A 27175-nucleotide genomic window follows, 5' to 3' on the forward strand; every position below is an offset into this window, starting at 1 on the left:
CATGGCAACAGGAGCATCACAGAGAGCCTGCCACGGTGCCCTTCTAGGCCCTGCCTCAGCTGGGCAGGAAGAAGGGGACCCAGCTTGGCTGGGGGCAGTGGGCAGGGGGCCCTGGAGTGAGTCAGCCAGGCCTGGATGCTGCCTCCAGGCTCTATGTGGGACACCTGCCAGCCCACACCCCTCTCTTGGGCCAGTCACAGAACAAACAGGGCAGAGGCCAAGAAAGAAAAGGAGGGGGCTTGGCATAGCTGGACAGGGGTGTTGGGGGACACTGCCAGTCCAGGGCCTGGAAGCCAGACAGACAACAGCACCTCCACCCTGAGCTCAGGAAGCCCTGATCCCTGAAGGGTGAAGTAGACTCAACATTCAAAGAGATGGACACATAAGCCCTGGGCACCACGGAAAGACGACAGAAACCAGGGAAGGCCGGAGAGGCTGGGATACACCTAGGTCCAACTTCATCAAACCCAGTCCTGCCCATGACAACGGAATAGCATGGAATAGACCAGAGCCGGACCAACTAGAGACACGAGGCTGTGAGTTCCCCCATGGACTCTGCCACGCTGAAGCTGGCCAGGTGAGGCACTGACCCTATCCACCTTCCACCTACCCCCACCCCTCCAGCTCAGAACTGGGGCTCATGGCAGGTGAGTAGCGGAAAGGACATCGTGGGTCAGGCTTCTCCTAGACAACTCTACAGGACCTGGATGCCGTCAAAGGTTCACACCCAGGGAGTAGCCTCAGTGTCCTCAGCTCAGATGGGCATGTTGAGTTTGACGTGCTGTGAAAGAATGGTAAGTTTCTCGTCCAGCTGCTCATTTTGCAGACAAAGAAACTGAGGTATAGAGAAGGAAAATGACTTGCCTGAAGTCACAGTAGGCCGCCTGTCTAGGTGAGTGCAGCATCTCCACTTCTCCAGGATGCTCCTGCGGTTCACTCCATGGTGAGCACTGAATGCCGACCGACCGTGCTTAGCGCTGCGGTGACCACTGTGAGAGGGCAAGAACAGTAGAAATAATCATTTCTCCCCATCTTGACCACTTACTGGATGTCAGGCAGTGCACTAAGCTCTCTTTAGAAATGTCATCTAATCATCAAAACAACCCCTGGGGAAGAGGAAGGGTCATCCATCCGTCACAGTGGGTGGATGTGGGGGAGGACAGCACAAGGGCAGGCTGGATGAGGAGTAAGCCACATTGGCCACTATCTGTCAGGTCGATGGGTTGAGGGCAGGCTGCCTTAGCTGCCTTTCCCTGCCTCAGATGCAGGCTGGCTGGGCTCCCACAGCTACAGCCTTCTCCACCCATGCTAGGGCTACCAGACGTAGCAAATAAAACTACAGGCCAGGCCAGGCGTGGTGGCTCATGCCTATAATCCCAGCACTTTGGGAGGCCGAGGCGGGTGAATCACCTGAGGTCAGGAATTCGAGACCAGCCTGGCCAACATGGAGAAATCCCGTCTCTACTAAAAATACAAAAATAATGAGCCAGGCATGGTGGCACACGCCTGTAATCTCAGCTACTTGGGGAGGCTGAGGAAGGAGAATCACTTGAACCCAGGAGATGGAGGTTGCAGTGAGCCAAGATCACACCGTTGTACTCCACCCTGGGTAACAAGAGCGAAACGCCGTGTCAAAAACAAAAACAACTACAGGACAGTTGGGCAAATAAGAATTTCAGATACAAAAGTGAATAATTTTTAGTGTAAATATGTCCTACATTATATAGGCTCCCAGGGGAGGGGCCTGGGAGCATCGTCCTTTTCTCTGTCGGCCCCTCTGCTTTGCTGATTTGCTTAGTCCATCCATTCGTTCCTGCTACTGACTTCTACAACCTGGCTTCTCAATCTGAGGCCTGGGGCCCAGTTACATCATTTGGAAGCTTGTTACCAAAGCAGAAGCCGGCCTGGTGCAGTGGCTCGCACATATAATCCCTGCATTTTGCGAGGCTGAGGTTGAAAGATTGCCTGAGCCCAGGAGTTTGAGGCTACAGTGAGCTATGATCACACCAGCTCAGAACTGCAGTCCCGACTGGGTGACAGAGCAAGACCCTGTCTCAACAAAGGAAGGAAGGGAAGGAAGGAAAGGAAGGAAAGGAAGGGAAGGAAGGGAAAGAGGGAGGGAGGGACCCATTCTGTACGTCATCTTTTTTACTTTCTTGAGGAGGTTCCTTGATGCATAAAAGTTTTTAATTCATTTTGAAGGAGGGAGGGAGGGAGAGGAGGGGAGGAAGATTCATGTATACCTGCTTTATACAATTACAAGAGAGATTTAAGATTATTGTTTACACTTCAAAAGTACTAAATGCTTGTTATAAACAATTAGGAAACTACAGAGCAGTTTAAAACAAAACAAACCCCCAAACAAGGTTATCATTTTGATGTATTTCCTTCCAGTCTTTTTTTATAATTTTAATATTGAGGTACAATCCATGTCCTGTAAAATTCACCTTTTCCACTTACGTATGTAGTGTTTACATATTTATTTATGCTAAAGGCATCCTAGTAGGTGTGCAGTAGTATCTCATTGTGGTTTTGATTCGCATTTCCCAGATGGCAAACAGTGTTAAGCATCTTCTCATGTGATTATTGGCTATTTGTTTATCCTCATTGGAGAAATGTCTACCCAAGTCTTTTGCCCATTTTTTCAGTTGGATTGTTTGTCTTCTTCTTGTTGTTAGAATCATTTATATATTCTGGATACTAGGTCATTATCAAATATGTGATTTACAAATATTTTCTCCCATTCTGTAGGTCATCTTTTTTACGTTCTTGAGGAGGTTCCTTGTTGCATAAAGTTTTTAATTCATTTTGAATTTTAAAAATTAAAATTTTAATTTTGATAAATTTTGACCCTGTCAAATCCAAGGTCATGAAGACTGACCTGTACGTTTTCTTCTAAAACTTTTATCACTTTAGTTCTTACATTTAGGAATTTGACCTATTTTGAGGTTATTTTTATATATCATTTGAGGTAAAGGTCCATTTTCTTATCTATGTATATTTGTTGAAAAGCTTATTTTGACTTGTCTTGGCAGTTGAAAATCAATTGATAATACATATATGGTTTAACTTTCTATAGCACTTCTATTGAGCTATGTGTCACTTCAATATTGCATTGTTTTAATGATGTAGTTATGCAGAAATTTCAAAACCAGGAAGTGTAAGCTCTCCAACTTTGTTCTTTTTCAAGATGGTTTTAGCTCTTTGGGGTCCACTGCAATTCCATATGAATTTTAGGATTGTCTTGCCCATTTCTGCATAAAACGCAGTTGGAATTTTGATGGGGATTACACTGAGTCTGTAGATCACTTAGTCATCTTTACAACATCAAGTCTTCCAATCCATGAACATCAGATGTCTTTTCATTTATTTAGGTCTTCTTTAGTTTCATTCACCAGTGTTGTCGGGTTTTCAGTGTACAAGTCTTGCATCTTCTTGGTTAAAAATATTCCTAAGTCTCTTATTCTTTTTGATAATAATGAAGTTCCATTTTGTAAATTGAATTATTTTCTTAATTTTATTTTCAGATTGTTTATTGCTAATGTATAGAAATACAGCTCATTTTTGTATATTCACCTTGTATCTTGTAACTTTGCTTAATTTATTTACTAGCTGTAATAGTTTTTGTGTGGATTCTTTAGGGTTTGTTACATATAAGATCACGTCATGATTTTCCAGGTGCAGTGGTTCGTGCATGTCATCCCAGCATTTGGGGAGGCCAAGGAGGGAGGATTGTTTGAGCTCAGGTGTTTTTTGTTTGTTTGTTTTGAGACGGAGTTGCGCTCTTGTTGCCTAGGCTGGAGTGCTGTGGTATGATTACAGCTCACTGCAACCTCCACCTTCTGGTTTCAAGCGATTCTCCTGCCTCAGCGTCCCAAATAGCTGGGATTACAGGTGCACGCCACCATACCTGGCTAATTTTTGTATTTTTAGTAGAGGCGGGGCTTTACCATGTTGGCCAGGCTGGTCTCGAACTTCTGACCTCACGTGATCTGCCCATCTAGGCCTCCCAAAGTGCTAAGATTACAGGCATGAGCCACCATGCCCAGCCTTTACATTGATTTTCATATGTTAAACTACCTTGCTTGCATTTCCATGATAAATCCCACATGGACATTATGTATAATCTTTTTAACATGTTGCTGGATTGGATTTGCTAGTATTTGATTGAGGATATTTGCATCTATATTCATAAGGGATATTGGTCTGTATATTTCTTTTCTTTTTCTTTTTCTTTTTTGGGATGAGGTCTCACTCTGCTGCCCAGGCTGGAGTGCAGTGGCACGATCTCGGCTCACTGCAAGCTCCAACTCCCAAGTTCACGCCATTCTCCTGCCTCAGCTTCCTGAGTAGCTGGGACTACAGGTGCCCGCCACCACACCCAGCTAATTTTTTTGTATTTTTAGTAGAGACGGGGTTTCACTGTGTTAGCCAGGATGGTCTTGATCTCCTGACCTTGTGATCTGCCTGCCTTGGCCTCCCAAAGTGCTGGCATTACAGGTGTGAGCCACCATACCTGACCTGGTCTGTATATTTCTTTCCTTGTGAGATATTGTCTGGCTTTAGTTTTAGGGTAATACTGGCATGAGAGAATGGGTTATGAAGTATATTCTTCTTTATCTTTTGGAAGAGTTTGAGGATTGGTGTTTATTCTTTATTTGCTCCTAATCATTTCTCTATTGAAAGTTTTTGTATTAATGATTCAATCTTGTGTTTGAGGTCTATTCACGTTTTCTGTTTCCTCTTGAGGAAATTTTGGTTTCTAGGCATTTGTTCATTTACTCTAGGTTATCTAATTTGTTGTCATACAAGTTTTCATAGTGTTCTTCTGTAATTCTTTCTGTATCTCTAAGGTCGGTAGTAGTTTTTCTTTTTAAAATGTTTTATTTATTTTATTATGTATTTATTTATTTATAGAAACAGAATCTCACTTTATTACCCAGGCTGGAGTGCAGTTGTGTGATCATAGCTCACTGCCACCTTGAATTCCTAGGCTCAAGGGAGCCTCCCGCCTCTGCCTCCCAAGTAGCTGGGATTACAGGCACGTGCCACAGTGCCTGGCTAATTTTTACTTTTTTTTTTTTTTTTGAGATGGAGTCTCGCTCTGCTACCCATGCTGGAGTGCAGTGGTACAATCTCGGCTCACTGCAACCTCCACCTCCCAGGTTCAAGCCATTCTCGCGCCTCAGCCTCCTGAGTAGCTGGGACTACCTGCAAGTGCCACCATGCCCCGCTAATTTTTGTATTTTTAGTAGAGACAAGGTTTCACCATGTTGCCCAGGCTGGTCTCAAACCCCTGACAAGTGATCCGCCTGCCTCGTCCTCCGAAAGTGCTGGGATTACAGGCATGAGCCACTGCGCCCAGCTTAATTTTTAAACTTTTTGTAGAGATAGGGTCTCACCATCTTGCCCAGGCTGGTCTCAAATTCCTGGTCTCAAGCCATCCTCTCACCTTGGCCTCCCAAAGTGTCAGGATTACAGGCATAACTACTATGCCTGGACACATTTTTATTTTTAATTTTTATTCATTCATTTATGTATTTACTTTAGAGACAGCATCTTGCTCTGTCACCCAGGATGGAGAGAAGTGGTATGATCATAGCTCACTGCAACCTTGTACTCCTGGGCTCAAGGCAATCCTCCTGCCTCACCCTCCCCAGTAACTAGGACTACAGGCATGAGACATCATGTCCAGCTAGTAGTAATTTTTCTACTTTCATTTCTTACTCAACAAAGTAAGAAACAGGGCCTTACTCTGTTGCCCGGGCTGGAGTGCAGTGGCAGGATCACAGTTCACTGCAGCCTCAATCTCCTGGGCTCAAGTAATCCTATTGCCTCAGCCTCTCAAATAACTGGGACTACAGACATGTGCCACCACACCTGGCTAATTTTTTAATATTTTATTTTTTAGCAGAGACAAGGTTTCCCTATGTTGTCCAAGCTGGTCTTGAACTCCTGAGCTCAAGCAATTCCCCCACCTTGGCCTCCAGAAGTGCTCAGATTACAGGCATGAGCCATCCCAGCCTTATTCCTAACTTTAGTAATTTGAGTCTTCTTCTTTTTTTTTTTTTTTTTTTTTTTTTTTTTGGTCAGTCTAAAGTTTCATCAATTTTCTTGATCTTTTTGAAGAATCAACTTTTGTTTTCATTGATTCTTTCTGTTGTTTTTCTCAATTTCATTTATCTCCACTCTAATTTTTATTCTTTCCTTCCTTTTGCTTGCTTTGGGTTTAGTTTATTCTACTTTTTCTAGTTCCTTAAATTGGAAGTTTAGATTATTAATTGGAGATCTTTCTTCTCTTTGATGTAGGTTTTTACAGCTATAAATTTCCCTTTGAGTACTGCTTTTGCTGTATTCGGTAAGTTTCAGTATGCTGTATTTTCATTTTCATTCATCTCATCTAATTTCTCTTGTGATTTTTTTCTTTGATCCATGGGGCATTTGAGTGTGTTGCTTAATTCCCACATATTTGTGAATTTTTCACTTTTAATTCTGTTATTTCTAATTTCATTCCATTGTGATCAGAAAGATAATTCATATGGATTCAATCCTTTAAAGTTTATTAAGACTTGTTTTGTGGTCTAACATATGGTCTATCCTGGGGAATGTTTTATGTGTAGTTTGAGAAGAATGTATATTCTGCTATGGTTGGGTAGAGTTAGCATTGTTCAAGTCTTATATTTCCTTATCTAGTGTGTAGTTCTAGCCATTATTGAAAGTGAAGTATTGACGTTTCCAACTATTCTTTTTATTTTATTTTATTTATTTATTTATTTTTAACTTTTTTTTTTTTTTTTTTTTTTTGAGACAGAGTCTTGCTCTGTGACCAGGCTGGAGTGTAGTAGCATGATCTCGGCTCGCCGCAACCTCTGCCTCCCAGGTTCAAGCCATCCTCCTGCCTCAGCCTCCCAAGTAGCTGGGATTACAGGCACGTGCCGCCATGCCCAGCTAATTTTTGTATTTTTAGCAGAGACAGTGTTTTACCATGTTGGACAGGCTGGTCTCGAATTCCTGACCTCAGGTGATCTGCCCACCTCGGCCTCCCAAAGTGGTGGGATTAGAGGCGTGAGCCACTGTGCTCGGCTGATATTTCCAGCTATTCTTGCTGACCTGTTTCTACTTTGAATTCTGTCCGTTTTTGCTTCAAATACTTTGAGGACTCTGCTGTTAGGTGAAATATATAATTGTTATATCTTCTTGATGAATTGAGCCTTTTATCATTACAAAATGTTTCTCTTTGTCCCTTGTAACAATTTTTGCCTTAAGGTCTATTTTTTATAATATTTCTTCATGTGGTTTTGAGTTACTATCTAGTGTCCTTTAGTAGCAACTTGAACAGCTCCCTTTAGCATTTCTTATAGGGCAGGTCTACTAGTGACAAACTCTTTCAACTTTAGTTTATCTGGGGATGTCTTGAATTCTCCTTTTTTTCCTGAAGGATAGCTTTGCCAGATATAGAAATCTTAGTTATATATAGATAGATATAGAAATCTTAATCTTCTTTTGTTTATTTCAGCATTTTCTGAATATATCATCCCACTATCTGGCCCCCATGGTTTCTGATGAGAAATAAACTGTTGATCTTATTGAGATTAGCTTATATATGATGAGTCACTTTTTCTTGTTGTTTTCAAGATTCTATTTTTGGGCAGGGAGTGGTGGCTCATGGCTCATGCCTGTGATCCCAGCACTTTAGGAGGTTGAGGTGGTGGATCACTTAAGGTGAGGAGTTTGAGACCAGCTTGGTCAACATAGCGAAACCCTGTCTCCACTAAATATACAAAAATTAGCCAGGCATGGAGAAGGCAGGGGTTACAGTGAGCCGAGATCATGCCACTGCACTCCAGCCTGGGCAACAAAGTGAGACTGTCTCAAAACAACAACAACAACAACAACAACAAAAATCAAGTTTCTCTTTTTATCTTTGTCTTTCAATAGTTTGATTCTAATGTATCTTGGTTTTGATCTCGTTGTGTTTACCCTATTTGGGATTCATTAGGCTTATTGAATGTAAAGACTGAGTCTTCCATTACATTTTGAAAGTTTTGGGCCATTATTTCTTCAAATATTCTGTCTTCTTCCTCTCCCTCCTCTCCATCTGGGACTTTCATTATGCATATGTTGTTATGCTCGATGGTATTCCATGGGTCTCTTAAACTCTGTTTGTTTTTCTCCATTCTTGGTCCTCAGATTGTTAATCTCAATTGACTTATCTTCAAGTGTGCTGATTCTTTCTTTTGCCTGCTCTAATCTATATTGAGCTCCTCTAGCAAATTTTTATTTCAGTTATTATACTCTTCAACTCCAGAATTTCTTTCTTTTTACTTTTTTCTTTTCTTTTCTTTTTAATGTTCCTCTTAGCTCATACTTAAAACTCCAGGATTTCTATTTGTTTTCTTTTTATAATTTATCTTTATTATATAATCCATTTCTTGTCTGTTTCAGCTCCTAGTGGCTGCCAGCACTCCTTGACTTTTGGCCACATCACTCCTCCATCTTGTGCCTTTTTCTCTTTTGTCTGTGTCAGGTCTCTTTCTGCCTCCCTCTTATAAGGATACATGTGATTGCATTTAGGGTCTACTCCAATAATTTGGAATAATCTCCCCATCTCACAGTCCTTAACTTAATTATGTCTTTACAGACTCTGTTTTCATATAAGGTAATATTTGCAGTTTTCAAAGATTAGGATTCAGTAACTTTGAGAGGCCATTTTTATCCTACTACAGTTATGGTCCTATCATGAAATATTATACAGCAATAAAAATGAATGTACTGGCCGGGCACGGTGGCTCACGCCTGTAATCCCAACACTTTGGGAGGCTGAGGCAGGCAGATCACAAGGTCAGGAGTTTGAGACCAGCCTGGCCAATATGGTGAAACCCTGTCTCAACTAAAAATACAAAAATTAGCTGGGCATGGTAGCACATGCCTGTAATCCTAGCTTCCCAGGAGGCTGAGGCAGGAGAATTGCTTGAACCTGGAGGCGGAGGTTGCAGTGAGCTGAGATTGTGCCATTGCACTCCAGCCTGGGTAATACAGCGAGACTCCATCTCAAAAAAAAAAAAAAAATTAATGAACTATAGTTACATAAAATAAGGTAAGTCTTGGATATAATGCTGAGTTAAAAAAAAAGTTTGAGAAGACTTTATCACTATCTATTTATTTATGTCTTTGATTTCTCTTTTATTTATGTCTTTTATTTTATTTCTCTTTAATGTCTTTTATTACACTGTAAGCCTTATAAAGCTTAGAATGTAAGCTTCATAGGCCAGGGCCTTGTTTTGCTCATTGCTATACACCCAGTGCCTGGAAGAGTGACTGTCAGGCAAAGAAATACCAAACAAATAACTGCTGAATGAATGAACTATTAAAATTGGTATTTATGAAGACTGATATAAGCAATTAAAAAAATCTTACAGTATAACAATAATTTTTTTAAAAACCAGAATCCCAAAGTGCTAGGATTACAGATATGAGCCACCACGTCCAGCTAAGGTGGCCTTTTTCAATTTGAAAACTTATATACTTCAGTTTTGGGAAACAATCTTGAATTATTTATTTAATGCTTTACCCCCTTCATTTTCTTCTGTTCCTTCTTTATGCAGACATTGAACCTCCTAAATTGATTCTCTACTTTTCTAACCTTTTCACTATTTTCCATTTCTTTCTTTTTGGGGGGTACTCCCTCAACTGTGTCTTCCAAACTTACTCATTGTTTTCATGTCTACCATCATGCTTTTAAAAAATATATCATTTTCCAGTAGTTTCTGTTGCTCTGTGAATGTTTACTTTCGTAGAATCAGGTTACTATTTCATGAATACAATACCTTCTTTTCCCACTCTGAGGTTATTAATGCCTCTCCTTCTTCCTCCTCCTTGCTCTCCTTCTCCTCCTCCTCCTCTTCACCTCCTCTTCTCCTTCTTCTTTTTTCTACGGAGTCTCTTTTTCCTGCAAGTTGCTTTTTTTCTGCTTACTAGGTTTGGTCTCTCTTAAGGTAGAGGTTCTCCTTAGTTGTCTAGTAATCCTTGATTGTTCATTATGAAGAGCGAGATCTGAAAAACCAATGGCAAGCATGTTGACTTTGAGCCGGATGGATATTTTGTTGGGTAACATTCGTCTTAGATCTCTCTTCCTGGGTCGGCCAGAGTCACATAGAGGGGCTGTCTGGAGGGTAAAGGTCTGGCTTTACCCTCCTAGTGACTGAGTGAATTGCCATTTTGGCTGACAAGTGAGAGAAGAGGGTAGGAGGTCTCAGATTTCAGTGTGTATACAATCACTTAACCCCCTTATTCAGCTGCTGGCCCAAAGACCTTCTGTTTTGCCATCTCCAGAGAATAAATCTCCAGTGTTATGCTAGATTCAGAAAGGGGCAGTTGGCCAGTGGCATGGAGTAGAGGAGGGGACCTAGGGATCAAATTGCTTATCCATTTGCTTTGATCTAGTGCTCTATACTTCAGCTTTTTCTACCAGTGCCAGTGGTCTCTGCTGCCGCCAGCTCCTGATGTTTTGCTGCCTTGATGTAACCATAATTCAGAAAGATTTGTTGATATCTCACACCGTAATGATGGAAGTGTCTATTTTCCCCTGTAGCTTTAATTATTTTTGCTTTAAATATTTTAGGCTATTTTATTAGGCACATATTAATTTAGATGGTTATATCTATGTGGTGAATTTTTTTAAATGTCATCATTTTATTATTACTGCATAGTGACCACCTCTACCCTTATAATGTTTTTCATCTTAAAGTTTGCTATTAATTTGGTCTTTTTGAGACAGGGTCTTGCTGTGTTGCCCAGACTGAGTGCAGTGGCATGATTACAACTCACTGCAGCCTTGACCTCCCAGGCTAAAGTGATCCTCCTGCCACAGCCTCCCAAGTAGCTGGGACTACAGGCCTGCACCACCATGCCTGGCTAATTCTTGATTTTTTGTAGAGATGGGGTCTCCCCATGTTGCCCAGGCTGGTCTCGAACTCCTGAGCTCAAGTGATCCTCCCTCCTCAGCCTCCGAAAGTGCTGGGATTACACATATGATTCATCATGATTCATCTTAAAGATTGGTTATTAATGCAGAAATACCAGCTTACTTTTGGTGTGACTTTTTCAAGCTCACCCTTTCCATATCCTTATGCTTAGGTGGTCAGATATGCCTTTTTAAAAAACATTTTGAACGTTTTTAAGTGTATAGTTTACTGACATTAATTACATTCCCATTGTTGTGCAACCATCATCCATCCATGTTGTCTTCCCAAATGAAACTCCATACCCATTAAACAAATATCACCTCCCCTCCATTCTCCATTTTCTATTATTGATTTCATAGACTTTGTAAGTCTATGCTTGGCCAGGAGCAGTGGCTCATGTCTATAATCCCAGTACTTCAGGAGGCTGAGGCGGGTGTATTGCTTGAACCCAGGAGTTTGAGACCAGCCCAGGCAACATGGCAAAGCCCCGTCTCTACTAAAAACACAAAGATTAGCCGGGCATGGTGGTGGTGTGCGCCTGTAGTCCCAGCTATTGAGGAGGCCAAGGCAGGGGAATCACTTGAACCTGGGAGGTGGAGGTTGCAGTGAGCTGAGATTGCACCATTGCACACCAGCCTGGGCGACAGCAGAGTGAGACCCTGTCACAAAAAAAAAGAAAGAAAAAAAAAAAAACAAAACCCCACGGTAGCTCACACCTGTAATCTCAGCACTTTGGGAGGCTGAGGCAGACGGATCACTTGAGGTCAGGAGATCGAGACCATCCTGGCCAACATAGTGAAACCCTGTCTCTACTGAAATACAAAAAATTAGCCAGGTGTGGTGGCGCACACCTGTACTCCCAGCTACTCAGGAGGCCGAGGCAGGGGAATTACTTGAACCCAGGAGGCAGAGGTTGCAGTGAGCTAAGATCATGCAACTGCACTCCAGTCTGGCAACAGAGCAAGACTCTGTATCAAAAAAAAAACAAAACAAACAAAAAAAACTGCTTGGCTCTCCTTGATAATCTCTTGTTGTTTATTCATCTTCCGTTCGTACATTTAAAAATATTTTTTTTAAATGTTTTGAGATCAAGTCTCACTCTGTCACCCAGGCTGGAGTGTAATGGTACAATCTTGGCAGCTCACTGCACCTCTGCCTCCTGGGTTCAATCGATTCTCGTGCCTCAGCCTCCTCAGTAGCTGGGACAATAGGCGCGTGCCACCACACCCGGCTAATTTTTGTGTTTTTAGTAGAGATAGGGTTTCACCACTTTGCCCGGGCTGGTCTCGAACTCCTGGATTCAAGCGATCCACCTGCCTCAGCCTCCCAAAGTGCTGGGAGCCACCATGCCCGCCCATACATCTATATTAACAATAACTTATCATATATGTCAAAATTAGCTTTAAGAGATGATTTGTAATGTTCCCAACACAGAGAAATGATAAATGTTTGAGGTGATGAATATCCCAGTTACCCAGATTTGATCATTATACATTGTATGCTTGGGTCAAAAGGTCACATATACCCCACAAATATGTACAACTATAATGTAGCCATAAAAATTAAAAACAAATTTTTTTTGTTTTTTTGTAAATTTTGTGTATGTTCTTTTTCTTTAAAAATAGATTCTAAAAATTCATACGTTAACCTTTCAATATCATATATAGGAGACCACTACCTGGAGTCCCGTAGCATCTAAATCTGTTGTGTGTTGTTTCTATTGATTCTTATTCACAGTGGCTAGCATCTTTATGTGCTGGTGATCTCTGTGAGCTCACTGCTTGATGCTCACTGCCAAGCTCCCAGCTTTGGATGTACTTTCCTTTGTGGGCAAGGAAGTGGCTTTGGCAGACAAGGCCTAGAGCTTGATAGACAACATGTCCTCAAAGAATTATAGCTTCTTTCTAGAATTTTTTTTTTTTTTTTTTTTTTTCCGTAGCAGGAAGATTCCTCTCTGCTCCAAGTCCACCACATCACTAGGAGAAGAGATTCTCCAACCAATTCCATACTTATCCAGAGGAGCCATCTTTTTGATATGTAAATCTGTTCACATCACACTCCTGTGTAAATCCTTCAATGACTCCTCTTTGTGTTTATGTATAAAGTTTGAACTCCTTACCTAGCATACTGTATTAGTTCATTCTCGCACTGCTATAAGAACTACTCAAGGCTCGGTAATTTATAAAGAGAAGAGGTTTAATTGGTCCACAGTTCTGCAGGCTATACAGGAGACATGGCTGGAGAGGCCTCAGGAAACTTACGATCATAACTGAAGGTGAAGGGGAAGCAGGCACATCTTACATGGCCAGAGCAGATGGAAAAGAGCAAAGCGGGAGGTGCTACAGACTTTTAAACAACCAGATCTCAGTTAGGCGCGGTGGCTCATGCCTGTAATCCCAGCACTTTGGGAAGCCGAGTCAGGAGGATCATGAGGTCAGGAGATCGAGACCATCCTGGCTAACACGGTGAAACCCCATCTCTACTAAAAATAGAAAAAAAAAAAATTAGCAGGGCATGGTGGCAGACGCCTGTAGTCCCAGCTACTTGGGAAACTGAAGCAGGAGAATGGCATGAACCCAGGAGGCGGAGGTTGCCGTGAGCTGAGATCACACCACTGCACTCCAGCCCAGGAGACAGTGTGAGATTCTGTCTCAAAAAAAAAAAAAAAAAACCCAGATCTCATGAGAACTCACTTACTATCACAAGAACAGCAGCGGGGAAATACATAAATACATTACCATGATCCAATCATCTCCCACCAGGCCCCTCCTTCAACACTGGAAATTACAATTCGACATGAGATTTGGGCAGGGAGGCAGAGCCAAACCATACCACATACAAAGCCCCGCATGATCTAACCCCTGACTCTTTTGCCAGCCCCAACTCTTTCAATGGTCTCCCTTTCCACTCCCAAACTCCTGCCTCACGAAATTTTTCCAGACTCCTAACCTTAAGTCTAGGTTAGGAGTTCCTGGATGTGCTCCCAGATGACTTTGCACTTCCCCTATCCTTGTACCTGAACTGTGGTCCTGTGTGTTAGTCTGTTTTGCATTGTTATAGGGAATACCAGAGACTGGGCAATTTGTATAGAAAAGAGGTTTCTCTGGCTCACAGTTCTGCAGACTGTATGGGAAGCATGGCACCAGCATCTGCTTCTGATGAGGGCCTCAGAAAGCTTCCAATCATGGTGGAAGGTTAAGGCGGGGCATGCATGTCACATGGTGAGAGAGAGAAAAAGAGAGAGATGGGGGAGGTCCCAGACTCTCTTTAAGAATCAGATCTGGCTGGGTGCGGTGGCTCATGCCTGTAGTCCTAGCACTGTGGGAGGCCAAGGCGGGTGGATCACCTGAGGTTAGGAGTTTGAGAGCAGCCTTGCCAACATGCTGAAACCCATCTCTACTAAAAATACAAAAGTTAGCTGGGCATGGTGCCTGTAATCCCAGCTACTCAGGAAGTTGAGGCAGGAGAATCGCTTGAACCTGGGAGGTGGAGGTTGCAGTGAGCCAAGATCGTGGCATTGCATGGGCCTGGCACCAGGCAAGAAAGAGTGATCAAATAAAAGTTTTCTGTACCCCGGCCAGGTGTGGCTCACATCTACAATCCCAGCACTTTGGGAGGCCATGGCAGGCAGATCACAGGGTCAGGAGTTCGAGACCAGCCTGGCCAACATGGTGAAACCCCCATCTCTACTAAAAATACAAAATTTAGCCAGGCATGGTGGCTCACACCTTTAATCCCAGCTGCTATGGAGGCTGAGGCAGGAGAATCACTTGAACTCGGGAGGCAGAAGTTGCAGTGAGCTGAGATCACGCCACTACACTCCAGCCTGGGCGACAGACTGAGACTCCATTTCAAAAAAAGAATCAGATCCTGCAGCAACTTATGACCACAGAGAGGGCACCAAGCCATTCATGAGGGAACCAAGCCCCCATGACTCAAACACCTCCCATAAGGCCCACCTCCAACATTAGGGATCATATTTCAATGTGAAATTTGGAGGGACAAATACCCAAACCATATCATGCTATAATTAGATGTCCGAATCCCCCTCTACACATAATCCCCTCCTAAGCTGTACACTTCACGAGTGCAGAAACATTGTCTGGCTCACTAATACGCCATCAGCACTTGGCATGTGTGTTCTTAAATATCTGATGAATGAGCGAACACCTCTACTGAGCTCCCAGTGTTTTTCTTATTGATCTTTGCAAATTCTTTATATGTTAAAGATATTAACGCATTGCCATTGCCTGGGAACATTTTCCCCAAGTTATTTGCCTTTTAATTTTGGCTTTTTTTTTTTTTTTTTTGGCAGGGAGGAGCATAAAGAAGCTTTACACTTGAATGCGGACGGATCTATTGATCTTTTTCTGTTAAGATCTCTTCAAAATGTTTCCAAGTATAGAAAGTCTCTCCTTTGCTAGATGTGTAAAAAGTGTTCACTTCTATTTTTTATGCACACGGCTATCCATTTAATCTTCCCAAAGCAGGGCTCTGATCATTTCTCTCCTCTGCTCAAGAATGTTTAACCATCTCCTTGGAGCCTTTAGAATAAAGTCCAAATTCTTTAACTCGCCGCCAATGCTTTTCAGGATTTAATCTGAGGCTGCCTTTCCAGACTTTTTTTCCTGTCCCCCAAATGTTCCTCTCTGTGTTGTGCCTTTCCACCTCCAGGCCTTTGTACCTGTTGGTCCCTCTGCAGGGAATGCCCATCCTTCAGTTCTATATGGACTTTTTTTTTTTTTTTTTTTTTTTTTTTGAGACACAGTCTTGCTCTGTTGCCCAGGCTGGAGTGCAGTGGCATGATCTCTGCTCACTGCAGCCTCCACCTCCTGGGTTCAAGCAATTATCCTGCCTCAGCCTCCCGAGTAGCTGGGATTACAGGCGTGCACCACCACGCCTGGCTAATTTGTGTATTTTTAGTAGAGACAGGGTTTTTACCATGTTGGCCAGGCTGGTCTTGAACGCCTGACCTCAAGTGATCCGCCCACCTCAGCCTCCCAAAGTGCTGGGAATTACAGGTGTGAACCACGGCACCCGGCTCTATATGGATATTTAAATCCTATTTATTCTTCAATCCCTACTTTCTTTAAAAAGCCTCATCTTACCCTTCCTTCCTCCTGAGGCAGTGAGTGGTGGAGCTTTGGAGTCAGACAAACCTGGGTTAAAATCCGAGTTCCTTTACTTGTTAGCCATTGGCCAAATCCTTGAACCTTTCCAAGTCTCAGTTTCCTCATCTTTAAAATGGGAACAGAAAGCAATGAAGGACCACCAAGGACCGTGGGGCCTCTGCGAGGATGAACGGAGTCTGAGATTGCACGTAAAGATCCCAGCACAGTCTCCAGTTCACCCCACATTCTGCCACCTTGGAAGGGAGTCATCAGCTCTCTGGGGGTCACACCCTCCTCCACTGGTCATGTTTCCCCCTCAAGGTTTCTGGTGGATTATCTGTTCTCTAATAATTCCAGGAGGTGGCTGAGCTTTCCTTCTGAGGAGTTGAGAGTGGGCGAACAGGTTTCATCTCTAGGAATTCGGCTCAGGCCCCAGGCATCTTGGTCGGACTCCCACGCCCATCTGGGCCCAAAGGAATCCCCTCCTTCCTTCCTTCCTTCCTTCCTTCTTCATTTGAGGTCAGTTTCATTACCGGGAAATGTTGAAATGTTGACATTTCCAAAGGGATTCACCAGCACCTCCCGCCCCTCACCATCAGCACCCCACAATATGATAAGTCAAGTGGAACAAAGATAATCCTCCCAGGTTTAAGGTGGGTAAACTGAGGCTCAAACTAGCTTCCATATATTTGTGTCTAGAACTCGTGGGTCTTTGCAGCCAGAGAAGGGATTCGTTTCGCCTGAGGGGCCTGGGCAGCTGTGGTGGAGAACTAGGGGAGCTCTGGCCCCGGAGCAGGAGATGGACCAGGAATCCTGTCTCTCAGGGCCTCTGCCTTGTCCTCAAGTAGGTTAATGCCAGTCTCTCAGAGGCTGGCCTGGAGCTCAGTGTCGGTGCTTGCTTTGTGAACTGACTTTGGGAGTAGATTATTTTGCCTGCATCATTTGGGAAAGGAGCAAAGATGAAGACTCACTGGCTGGGGCTTTATCTCTGGGGCTGGGAGTGAGGATGGAGACTTCCTGGACAGTGAAAACAGCAAGTTTAGCTTCAGGAGGCCTGGCTGCCAGCCCAGCTCTTTTCCCAGCATGCTGTGCCACCTGGGACAAGTGCCTGCCCTCTCTGGACCCCAACTGCCCTCCCTATAACATGGAGATGGTGGTCGAAGGAGGTCTGTTGTGAATCTTAGTGTTCTCAAAGTGCTGTCCTGGGCTGAGCCCCTCCCTGAGCCCAGACTGTCCCTGGGGCCTGGCTTCACCAGGTTGGCCTGACCAAAGCTGTGACCCCATTCGGTGCCTCCACGCCCTCTGTCCTGCCCTTCCCTGAGGGGCCTGGGTCTGGTCTTGGTCAGGCCTAGGGAGAGAGCAGGGAGCCTCCAGGCCCGAGTTTGACCTCCTGAGTCGCCTCCCCTCTCCCTGGAGCCAGAGCCAGCGTCCTCTTTCCCTCCTGCCTGAAATCTGAGCTCAGGGATCCAGGGAGGACTTTGGCTGCAAAACATTCCATCCCGCTGTCCAAACACGCTGCACAGCTGGCGGAGGGAGGGGCAGCCAGAACCGGCTTTTAGGAGCCCTGGGGCTGTTGTGTTCATGGAAATGGGGGAACCCTCACTCTGAGGACCAGCGCTGGCTGACCTGAGGAGGTTCACAGGGTCAAGGAAGGGTCCACCTGCACACATGTTCCTGGGGCTTACTGCAGTGCCCAGCCCTGCAGGGGAAAATCCAGTTGCTTCAAAGTCTGCCAAGCCAGGTGTGCGTGGCTGCCTCGAGCCTGCCAGCCGGGAGGTGTCTGGGCCACAGGCAGGCGGATGGTGGCCTTGTGAGCCTCCCCTCGTGACTGAGCTCTGTGCAGAGGCAGGGGAAGGGCAGGCAGGAATGACGCTGAGATAGCAAGCAGGGGAGGTGACTTCAGGCAGCAGCTTTTACTGACGAGATGTCCCAGACTCGGCTGCTTCTTGCTGTGACTCACCAGTGACCCTGAATGAGCCTCTGAGCCTCAGTTTCCTCATCTGCAAGAAGAGAGGATTGGGCCTTTTCTGGCTCTGCCTTTTTTCTAAGAAGTTACAGCCAAAGACAAGATCCTCACAGCTTCTCATCCAGTCCAAGCTGTGTCTAAATGTCCAAAAACATAACAGGTTTTTCCATACAGTCTCCAGCAACTCTGACTCAGTTTCCCCTCTCCCCCCCAACAAGAGGCTTGTGGGGCCTTGGCAGGGAGGGAACAAGTCCCACCTACATTGCCACCAGTCAGGCCAAGCCCCTTCCCCTCCTGCCTTGTTGGGGTGATGGGGAGATGCCCCCCTTCACACATCCTGTTTTCCATTAATTGTTTCCAGGTGGGCCCAGAGGTTGCCCAGCAGAGGAAGGTGGGGACACAGGAGAATTGAGCAGGGGGATCAGAGAGGAGCAAAAACAGGAAGGGGGTGGGAGCAGGCCATGGAAAATTCATTGCCAGGAAAGGGAGGCCAGCATCTGGTTTGCATTAGGCTGAGAGAGCTTCGAAGCCCAAAGCCCAAGTGGGAGATACTGTTATCCGCTGGGCGGGGCGGGCCGGGGTGTGAGGAACTGGCAGCTTCTCCCCAGCAGGGACTCAGAGGCTACCCAGAAAGAAGAGGGAAGTCCAGGGAGAAGGGAATAGGGAACACTTCTTTCAGTCCACACTGTGGCAGACACTTCACAAATGTTATCTTCTTTTTTTTTTTTTTTTGAGACAGAGTTTTGCTCTTGTTGGCCAGGCTGGAGTGCAATGGCAGGATCTCGGCTCACCGCAACCTCTGCCAACTGGGTTCAAGCAATTCTCCTGCCTCAGCCTCCCCAGTAGCTGGGATTACAGGCATGCGCCACCACGCCCAGCTAATTTTGTATTTTTAGTAGAGACAGGGTTTCTCCATGTTGGTCAGGCAGGCTGGTCTCAAACTCCCAACCTCAGATGATCCACCCGCCTTGGCCTCCTAGAGTGCTGGGATTACAGGCATGAGCCAACCCCTGTGGCTTTCTTCTTTTTTTTTTTTTTTTTTTTTTTTTTTTTTTTTTTTTTTTTTTGAGACGGAGTCTTGCTCTGTCGCCCAGGCTGGAGTGCGGTGGTGTAATCTCCACTCACTGCAAGCTCCGCCTCCCGGGTTCACGCCATTCTCCTGCCTCAGCCTCCTGTGTGGCTGGGACTACAGGCACCCGCCACTGCGCCCGGCTAATTTTTGTATTTTTAGTAGAGACGGGGTTTCACCGTGTTAGCCAGGATGGTCTCGATCTCCTGACCTCGTGATCCGCCCATCTCGGCCTCCCAAAGTGCTGGGATTACAGGCGTGAGCCACCGCGCCCGGCCGGCTTTCTTCTTTTTTTAAACCTTTTTTTTTTTTTGAGACAGAGTCTCACTCTGTCGCCCAGGCTGGAGTGCAGTGGTGCAATCTCGGCTCACTGCAAGCTCTGCCTCCCAGGTTCATGCCATTCTCCGGCCTCAGCCTCCCAAGTAGCTGGGACTATAGGTGCCCTCCACCACACCCGGCTAATATTTTGTGTTTTTAGTAGAGACGGGTTTTTGTTTGTTTGTTTGTTTTTAATAATAGAGATGAGGTCTCAGTTTGTTGCCTAGGCTGGTCTCAAACTCCTGGGCTCAAGCGATCCTCCCACCTCGGCCTCCCAGAGTGCTGGCATTACAGGCGTGAGCCACTGCACCTGGCCACAAATGTTATCTGCTTTAATACTCACTACTTCACAGGGGAGAACTGTTCCCATTTTATATAGATGAGGAAACTGAGTCCCAGAGAGGTTAAGTGACTTGCCTGAGGCCACACAGCCAGCGAGTGGCAGAACTAGGATGAGAATTCGGGCCAAATGAAGACAGGGTGGCACATTCACACCATCCCACAGATGGATGGGGTCTGTGTACCAGGCAAGGGGACACTGAGAAGGGTGACGAGGATGGCCCAGCCTCTGCGCAGAGGGCCACTCAGTTCTTGCAGGAGTGTGCACCAGTTCCGTGGGGTGTTTGTCATGTGCAGGGCTAACCATGTGTCTGAGGGCTCTGGTGTCTGCAGAGGAAAAAAGTAACCCACAGGGGAGGGCTTCCTAGAGGAGGGGGTATGAACAAAAGAGAAACTTACCAGCAGAGGCAGGATGCAGTGGAGATTGCAGACAGGTGGGATAGTATGTGGAAAGAAGAGGAATGGGCACATCTGGGCAGTGGCAACTGGCCTGGTGTGCTTTGGAGGGTGAGAATCCATTTCATAGTTGGGGAAACTGAGGCACAAAGAGGCTAACGTGCTCAAAGGCACACCGTCTGAAAGTGGGGTTGAATCCAGCCTGTCTGACCCTGGGCCTGTGCTCCCAGCTGCTAACACTGAGTTGTTCCTGGGTGGTGGCGGTGAAAAGTTTTAAGGGTAGCGAGACCCCGTCTCTCCAAACAAAAAAAAAAATTTAAAAATTAGCCAAGCATGGTGACACATGCCTGGAGTCCCAGCTGCTCAGGAGGCTGAGGTGGGAGGATGGCTTGAGCCGGGGAGTTTGAGGCTGCCTTCCAGCCTGGGTGACAGAGTGAGACCCTGCCTTGAAAATTAAAAAAAAAAAAAAAAAAAAAAAAAAAGACAAAACTAGGAATCTCAAATCTAAGAAAAAGAATTAAAAAATAATAATAATAACAGTTTTTTGTTTGTTTGTTTGTTTTGTTTTTTGAGACGGAGTTTCGCTCTTGTTGCCTAGGCTGGAATGCAATAGCACGATCTCGGCTCACCGCAACCTCCGCCTCCCAGGTTCAAGCAATTCTCCTGCCTCAGGCTCCCGAGTAGCTGGGATGACAGGCATGCGCCACCATGCCTGGCTAATTTTGTATTTTTAGTAGAGACGGGGTTTCACCATGTTGGTCAGGCTGGTCTTGAACTGCTGACTTCAGGTGATCTGCCCGCCTCGGCCTCCCAAAGTGCTGGGATTACAGGCGTGAGTCTCCGTGCCCGGCCAATAACAAAGTTTTAAGTGGATATTCAGGCTTGTGGTCACAGTCGGGAGGGCCTGTCAGGGCTCCACAGCCAGCTTACGACAGCTATGACAGGGTCAAGGCTGGACAGGCAGTTTCCAACGCCCCAGCCTGTGTGGCGAGGGGACAAGTAGACCATCTGGGAGCCTGGCTGAAACACGGGGCCTCCTCTTGAGGTGTCTCATCTCCCCTGGCCCAGAGCCCAGGAAGGAGGGCCCAGTGTCTTCTGCTGCCTGAGGAGCCACAGGAGTTAATAATTACGGGGTTGAAGGAGATAGCGGCTGTCCTGGGAGGTGGTGCCTCCCTCCCAGGCTGCTGCTCTGAGGAGATAGCAAAGGTTAGTGTGAGGCCCAGCCTAGTGGGGGGAAGAAGGCTCCTGCTACCTCCCTTCCCAGCACCCTCCAGAGGGACCCTCAGTCTGGCCTTCCAAGCATGGACTCTTCTGAGGAGCACGCCAGGTGCCCCGCCCGAGGGACATGCCCCGTGTTCCTGGCCATGAGTGCAGGGACTGTCCGCTACGCCCCATTAGGCCTGTGCCCTGCACTTGAGGGGAGCTTGAGAGAAGAGTCCTGGGGCACAGAAAGGTGAGCTCAGGACCTGCGGCATGGAGGGGAGGGGGAATCTTGGCGAGCTTCAGGGCAGCCGGTGTGAGAAGCTGGGCTCAGAGAGTCCTAGGGAATGGCTCTGACTGTCTTGTCCAATTTGGTGGCTGTAGAGAGGTGGAGACTGAAGCTCAGATAGGGCAAGACACTCGTCCTGGGTCACACAGTGAGCTGAGGTCAGACCTGTAAGTCCAGAATCAGGGCCTGGGTCATCCAGGCTGACTGTCTCCTACTCCTCAGCTGCCTTCAGCCAAGGGTCTGTGGTCAAGGCTGTCAGGCTTGGGATGTAGCAGGCAGAGGGGGATAGAGGGAGGGAGGGTCAGGAGGGCAGTGGCTTGTGGGCAGAGGACACAACTTTTTTTTTTTTTTTTTTTGAGATGGAGTTTCGCTCTTGTTGCCCAGGCTGGAGTGCAATGGTGCGATCTCGGCTTACAGCAACCTCTGCCTCCCGGGTTCAAGCGATTCTCCTGCCTCAGCCTCCTGAGCAGCTGGGATTACAGGCATGCACCACCACGCCCAGCTAATTTTGTATTTTTTAATAGAGACAGGGTTTCTTCATGTTGGTTAGGCTGGTCTCAAACTCCCGACCTCAGGTGATCCGCCTGTCCTGGCCTCCCAAAGTGCTGGGATTACAGACGTGAGCCACCGCGCCTGGCCCAGACACAACTTTTATTTCTCCCTTCCCTGCCACTGGCCAGGAACCTATAGCCTGTGCTCAGGAACCTCTTGCTGCCTGGCTGCACACAGCTGCAGCTGCCAGTGAGCTTCTAGTTTCTGGATGGTCTTTTTGGAAAACTGGTGTAAGAGGACTCAGCCCCACTGCCCCTGGCTGTGTGATATCTGGCAAGTTCCTTAACTTCTCTGAGCCCATCCTTTTTGGCTGAGGAGCAAGTTCAGCTGAGCAGTAGGGTCCTCCCTACTGGGGGAGGCAGTGAGGCCTAGGAGTCCATGGTAGCAGGAAGCATGGATGACAGGCTATTTTTGGTTAGAAATTGAGTGTCGATGCTTTCTGAGTGGTGACCACACACTTGTCCTTCGAGACCTCGCTCAAGGGCCTCCCCAGTCCACCAGCTGTCCCAGGCTGAGGACTCTTCCTCCAGGGACATAGCCCTGAGCTGACGCCTCCTCCACCCACTTTATCTCCCACTGGTCTGGGTTGCCATGACTTATCTCCTCCCGGTGCTTGTGAAGACTTGAGGGCAAGGGCCCTGTGCTGGGTTCCTTTTGTGTCATTTTCTCCTCCTTCTCTAAATAGTGAACAAAACAAGGGCCAGGAAGACAACAGTTGCTCAAGACCTACTGATGAGGGATTCAAGCCAGCAAACACATGTGGACATCTGCTTTGGGTGGGCCAGACCCTGAGCTGGGCTGGGGGCGGGGTGAGGGAACACAGCTCCAAGAAAGAGAGAATCCCTGCCCTCTGGAAGCCATGGCCATGGAAACAACTGCCCTGCTGCGTGATGGCTATGGGACGCCTGGGCTGAATGATTCTAGAAAGTTGGAAGGGATGCTATGGAGAACTGCCAAGGTTGTTCACTGCACAAAATGCTGGCCAAGGGAGCAAGCAAGGCATAGAATCCAGCCTCGCCTCCACTCTCCAGATTCCCTACCTTGTTGTGCACTATGCCCAGTGGGGAAAGAGCACTGTTGTCTATTTGTACTCTGGACATGGAGGTCTTAGAGAATACCTCCCTCATCCTCCATCCTCCATCATGGAGCCCCAGGAGGGCAGAGCCTATGTCTGCACAGTTTCCTTCTGGGTCACCAGCCCTTGCATGGCCCATAGACTATGCTCAGATGGAGTGGCTGAATGTATGAATGAGTTGAATGAATGAATAAAATGTGTCCTCAAATGAAGATCTGACTAACTTGAGCCTGGGGCCTGAGTCAGTGGGCCTGGAGGGGTTCAGCACTAGGACCTCTGGTAGCACCTAGAAGGGCAAGTACCTCCCCCCAAGCTCCCAGTCCTCCCCCAGACAGGGAAGGTGGGAGCCATGGTTCCTGGTGGGAGAGAAGAGGGGTTCTGCTCTTACTGGTCCAGTCCCAGGCTGAAGTTGAGAACAATGATCAGGACTCAGAATGGGTGGGACAGAGGAACTGAGGGACAGGTAGACCAGTGGTCTGGGATTCAGGGAAAGGTTTCACGGAGGATGAGGAACCAGACAGGTGTGCGTATGTGTGTGTGTTGGTGGGGGTGGGGTGGGGAATACTATCCAGAGGGCAGATGGTGGGTAAAGGCAGGGATGGGCACAGTGTGTTAAGAGGCAGGAGGCTGGGTGAGGAGAGTTGGACCAGAAGTGGAAACTCCTTCGGGGTAAAACTCAGAGAGTAGGACTCAGAAAACTTGTTTCGGGTTTGTCCCCTCCCCTTCCCAGCAGGCAGGATGTTGCACAGGGACAGGCACTAAGCAGATAGACTAGGGAAGGAGTGCCGGTGAGGATGGGGGAGGGTGTCTGCTGGCCTTAAGTGACAATCTGTGTGAGAATCCAAGAGCTGAGAGCCCGGGAGCCATTGTAGGTTCTTGAGCAGGGGTGGCCCAAAGTGGGTGGTGCAGAGGGCGATTGGAGAGGACGAGTCAGCTAGGGAGTCTGAGCGCGGCGCGGGCCGCGGGATGTTGGGGGCCGGGTTCCTTCCCCGCGCCGCGGTCTCCTTGTCCCGGCGCGGCGGGCCGGGTGGGGCCGGGCCCTGGGAGCGCGCGCCCGATCCCAGCGCCCGGCCGGCGAGGGGCGGGGCCGGGCACGTGTCCTCGGGCCGCCCCCCTCCGCCACGTGACCCGCCCAGGGCAGGGTCGGGGCTGGGCTGGGGGGCGCGAGCCCAGGCAGCTGAGACCTACTGACCGGCCGCGGGCTGGGCTGACAGGCGGTGGGGCGGCTCGGCCCCGGGAGGAGTCGGCGGCGGGCGGGGACGCGGCGCGGGGAGGACGCGGCGGCGGCGCTGGGAACAAACGCCCGGGCGCCCCGAGGCGCCGGGATGTGGAGCGGGTAGGTCCGCGCGCGCTCGCGGTCCCGCGCCGGGTCTGGGCCGCGGCTGCCTCCCGGGACAGAATGATTGGGGGGGGGGGGGTCCCCGCCGGATCTGCGCCGCCACCCAGAGGTGCTGTGCGCCCCCGCCCTGCCTGCAGGCGAGCCGACTTGCGGCCGGGAGACTCCGGGGGAGGGGTCGGGAGTCTCTCTCGGGGTGCAGGATGCGAAGGGTGGGCAGCCGACCGTCCCGGGGTGACAGCGTCAACTCCTCCTAGATCATCAGGAGCGCAAGTGAGAAGAGTCGGGGTATGGGGAAGAGTGTGCACGACTCTGGGGCATGCACCTAGAGGAGAGACCCCCAGTCCACCCTCGCAACCCGTCCCTCAACCCCCTCGGCTGGATGAACTCTTGGAAAGCAGTGTAGCTGGGAAAGAGGGGCTGGGTCTCTGCCAGGGCGGCTCCCAAGTTGAGGGCAGAACCTCCTTGTGGGGCTCCCGAAGTGCGGAGGCTCTCAGAGGTGTGGGGTGGGATCGCCCTGCAGCCTGGAGTGGGGTAGCACAGATTCCGGGTTCTGGATTAGTGGCCCCTGTGGCTATGTCTGTTCAGGCCATTGGTTCTCAGGGGCAGTTGCAGTTCCTGGCCCATCTGATGTGGCACCCCCTCCCTGTATGTGCAGAAAGGTTGTGTTGTTGTGGAGTTGGCCAAACACTCCCCAGTGGCCTGGAAAGACCAGGTCCTGCAGGAAATGTGGCCCGAATGGGTGACAGGTTGTATTCCTGTGCCCCCTGGGTCAGATGAGTGGTCCCAGGAGAGGGCTACTGCCCAGCTACAGCTGGGGAGTGAGCAAAGTCCCCCCTGGAAAGGCAGGCAGGATCCACTTCACTCCATGGCACCTAGCAAAGGCTGAGCTGCGATGCAGGGGAGAGATGGCCTTTCATCCCCAGCAGGGGTTGCAGAAGAGAGTGGGCTCCTGGTAGGGGTGAGGTGTTTTTGAGACGGAGTCTTTCTCTGTCACCTAGGCTGGAGTGCAGTGGCAAGATCTCAGCTCACTGCAACCTCTGCCGCCCAAGTACAAGCAATTCACCTGTCTCAGCCTCCTGAGTAGCTGGGACTACAGGTGCACGCCACCACACCTGGCTAATTTTTGTATTTTTAGTAGAGACAGGGTTTCATAATATTGATTGGGCTGGTCTCGAACTCCTGACCTTAGGTGATCCACCTGCCTCAGCCTCCCAAAGTGCTAGAATTACAGGCTTTCACCACCACGCCCTGCCCTAAGGCTTGAGACTCTTAAAGGGAGAGAGTTGAAGGCCACCAGTGTATTCCTTGGCATTGTGCTGGGAGGAAGGAGGCTGGCTTAGGAGAAAGTGCTTGATGTGGGTTTGTGATACCTGGAGAAGTTAGGGCAGTCCTGCCTGGGGTGAATTGTGTTTGGGGAGTAGCTTCCTCTGCAGGAAGCCTGTGTCTTGGGCCGGGTGGACTCAGGCAACACAGCCATGAGTTAGTTGCTGTGTGACCTTGAGAATGTGGACTTCCTTCTCTGGACCTTTAGGTAAAATAAGTGGTTTCTGGGGGTGGGAATGATCTCAGGTCAGAGAATGTCCTTCCCTGGAGGCATCCAGGCCAAGGCCAGACACAGCTGAGAGCCATGAGTAGATGGATGGTTGCTTCGAGGAGAGTCGGAGAGCCTTAAATCCTGGGCAAGGACCCCTCCCCCCCATCCAGCCCCCCTGCCATATTCCCAGCGCCACTCTGGATGAGCCAGCTGCCAGGCTGACCCCCACAGAATCCTCAATGTGGCTCACTTCCTGCATGCACCCCTGCACCCCCGGGGGCCTAGCTGGGTGCTGAGCTCATATCATAATAGGTGCTTCATAAATGCAGATGGAAAGGATGAGGGGCAGTGAGGAGCTGGGGGAAGGGGTGAGGCAGAGCTTGGGGGTTATCTTGAGCTCTGTATTTCAATGGCCCCCTATATGGGTGTGGAAACAGGAATTTAGAGTCAGGGGCCAAGCCGCCAGCCCCCACTGGGTGCTTGGTGTCCTAGGAGCTCACCCAGACCCCAGCAGCAGTTGGGAGGGGTCCTGTTCAGAGTCATACTTGCCAGGTGACTGACCAAGCGATGACAGCTCTGGCAGGTGTATATTTGGAACTGCTGATCTAGAATAGGAGGAGCTGGGATTAAGAGTTGGTGACCAGGGCGGGGTCAGTGATGTTTCTGGGCTTGGTTTCCTCACCTGTGAAATGAACTGAGCTCTGTCTCTTGGTGGCTGTGCTTTGTTAATGGCCGGGTCCTGGTCATGGCCCCAGCCCTGGGCTGCTCTTCTGGGGTGGGTGGCAGTGGCTGGGCTCTGCAGCAGCCTGGGTGAGTTCTCCTCCTTGGGACTCCTGAGCCTGGGCCCTGCACTCCAAACCCAGAGGCAGCTCCAGTCTGACTTTAGGTGCTCCCCAAACTGGGCTGCTCCCCTTCCAATTCCCCACAGTTTCACACATTCATAGTTTTGGGTGCCAAGCCTGCTCCAAGGTGACGAGGTGAGGACAGCGTCTTGAGTACTTCTGTATCTAACACAGTGCTGGG

The 27175-nt window shown here is 48.1% G+C and overlaps 2 protein-coding genes across 5 annotated transcripts in view; both read left to right on the forward strand.

The window, feature by feature from the left end:
- FADS3 (fatty acid desaturase 3) overlaps positions 1–27175 on the forward strand; it is a 173013-nt gene that overhangs the window by 105474 nt on the left and 40364 nt on the right. The window lies entirely within an intron of this gene.
- RAB3IL1 (RAB3A interacting protein like 1) overlaps positions 44–27175 on the forward strand; it is a 44462-nt gene continuing 17330 nt past the window's right edge. Inside the window, exon 1 of one of the 4 annotated variants that reach the window (XM_050756945.1) lies at positions 44–577. In XM_050756945.1, coding sequence (XP_050612902.1) covers positions 549–577 — 29 coding nt within the window. In that variant the 5' untranslated portion in view covers positions 44–548. Of the gene's footprint in view, positions 578–21379; positions 21617–24361; positions 24616–27175 lie in introns of those variants that run through there. The other 3 variants (XM_050756944.1, XM_050756943.1, XM_050756946.1) reach the window with 3 other exon arrangements.

Source organism: Macaca thibetana, chromosome 14 (assembly GCF_024542745.1).
Source record: "Macaca thibetana thibetana isolate TM-01 chromosome 14, ASM2454274v1, whole genome shotgun sequence".
Lineage (NCBI taxonomy): Eukaryota > Metazoa > Chordata > Mammalia > Primates > Cercopithecidae > Macaca > Macaca thibetana.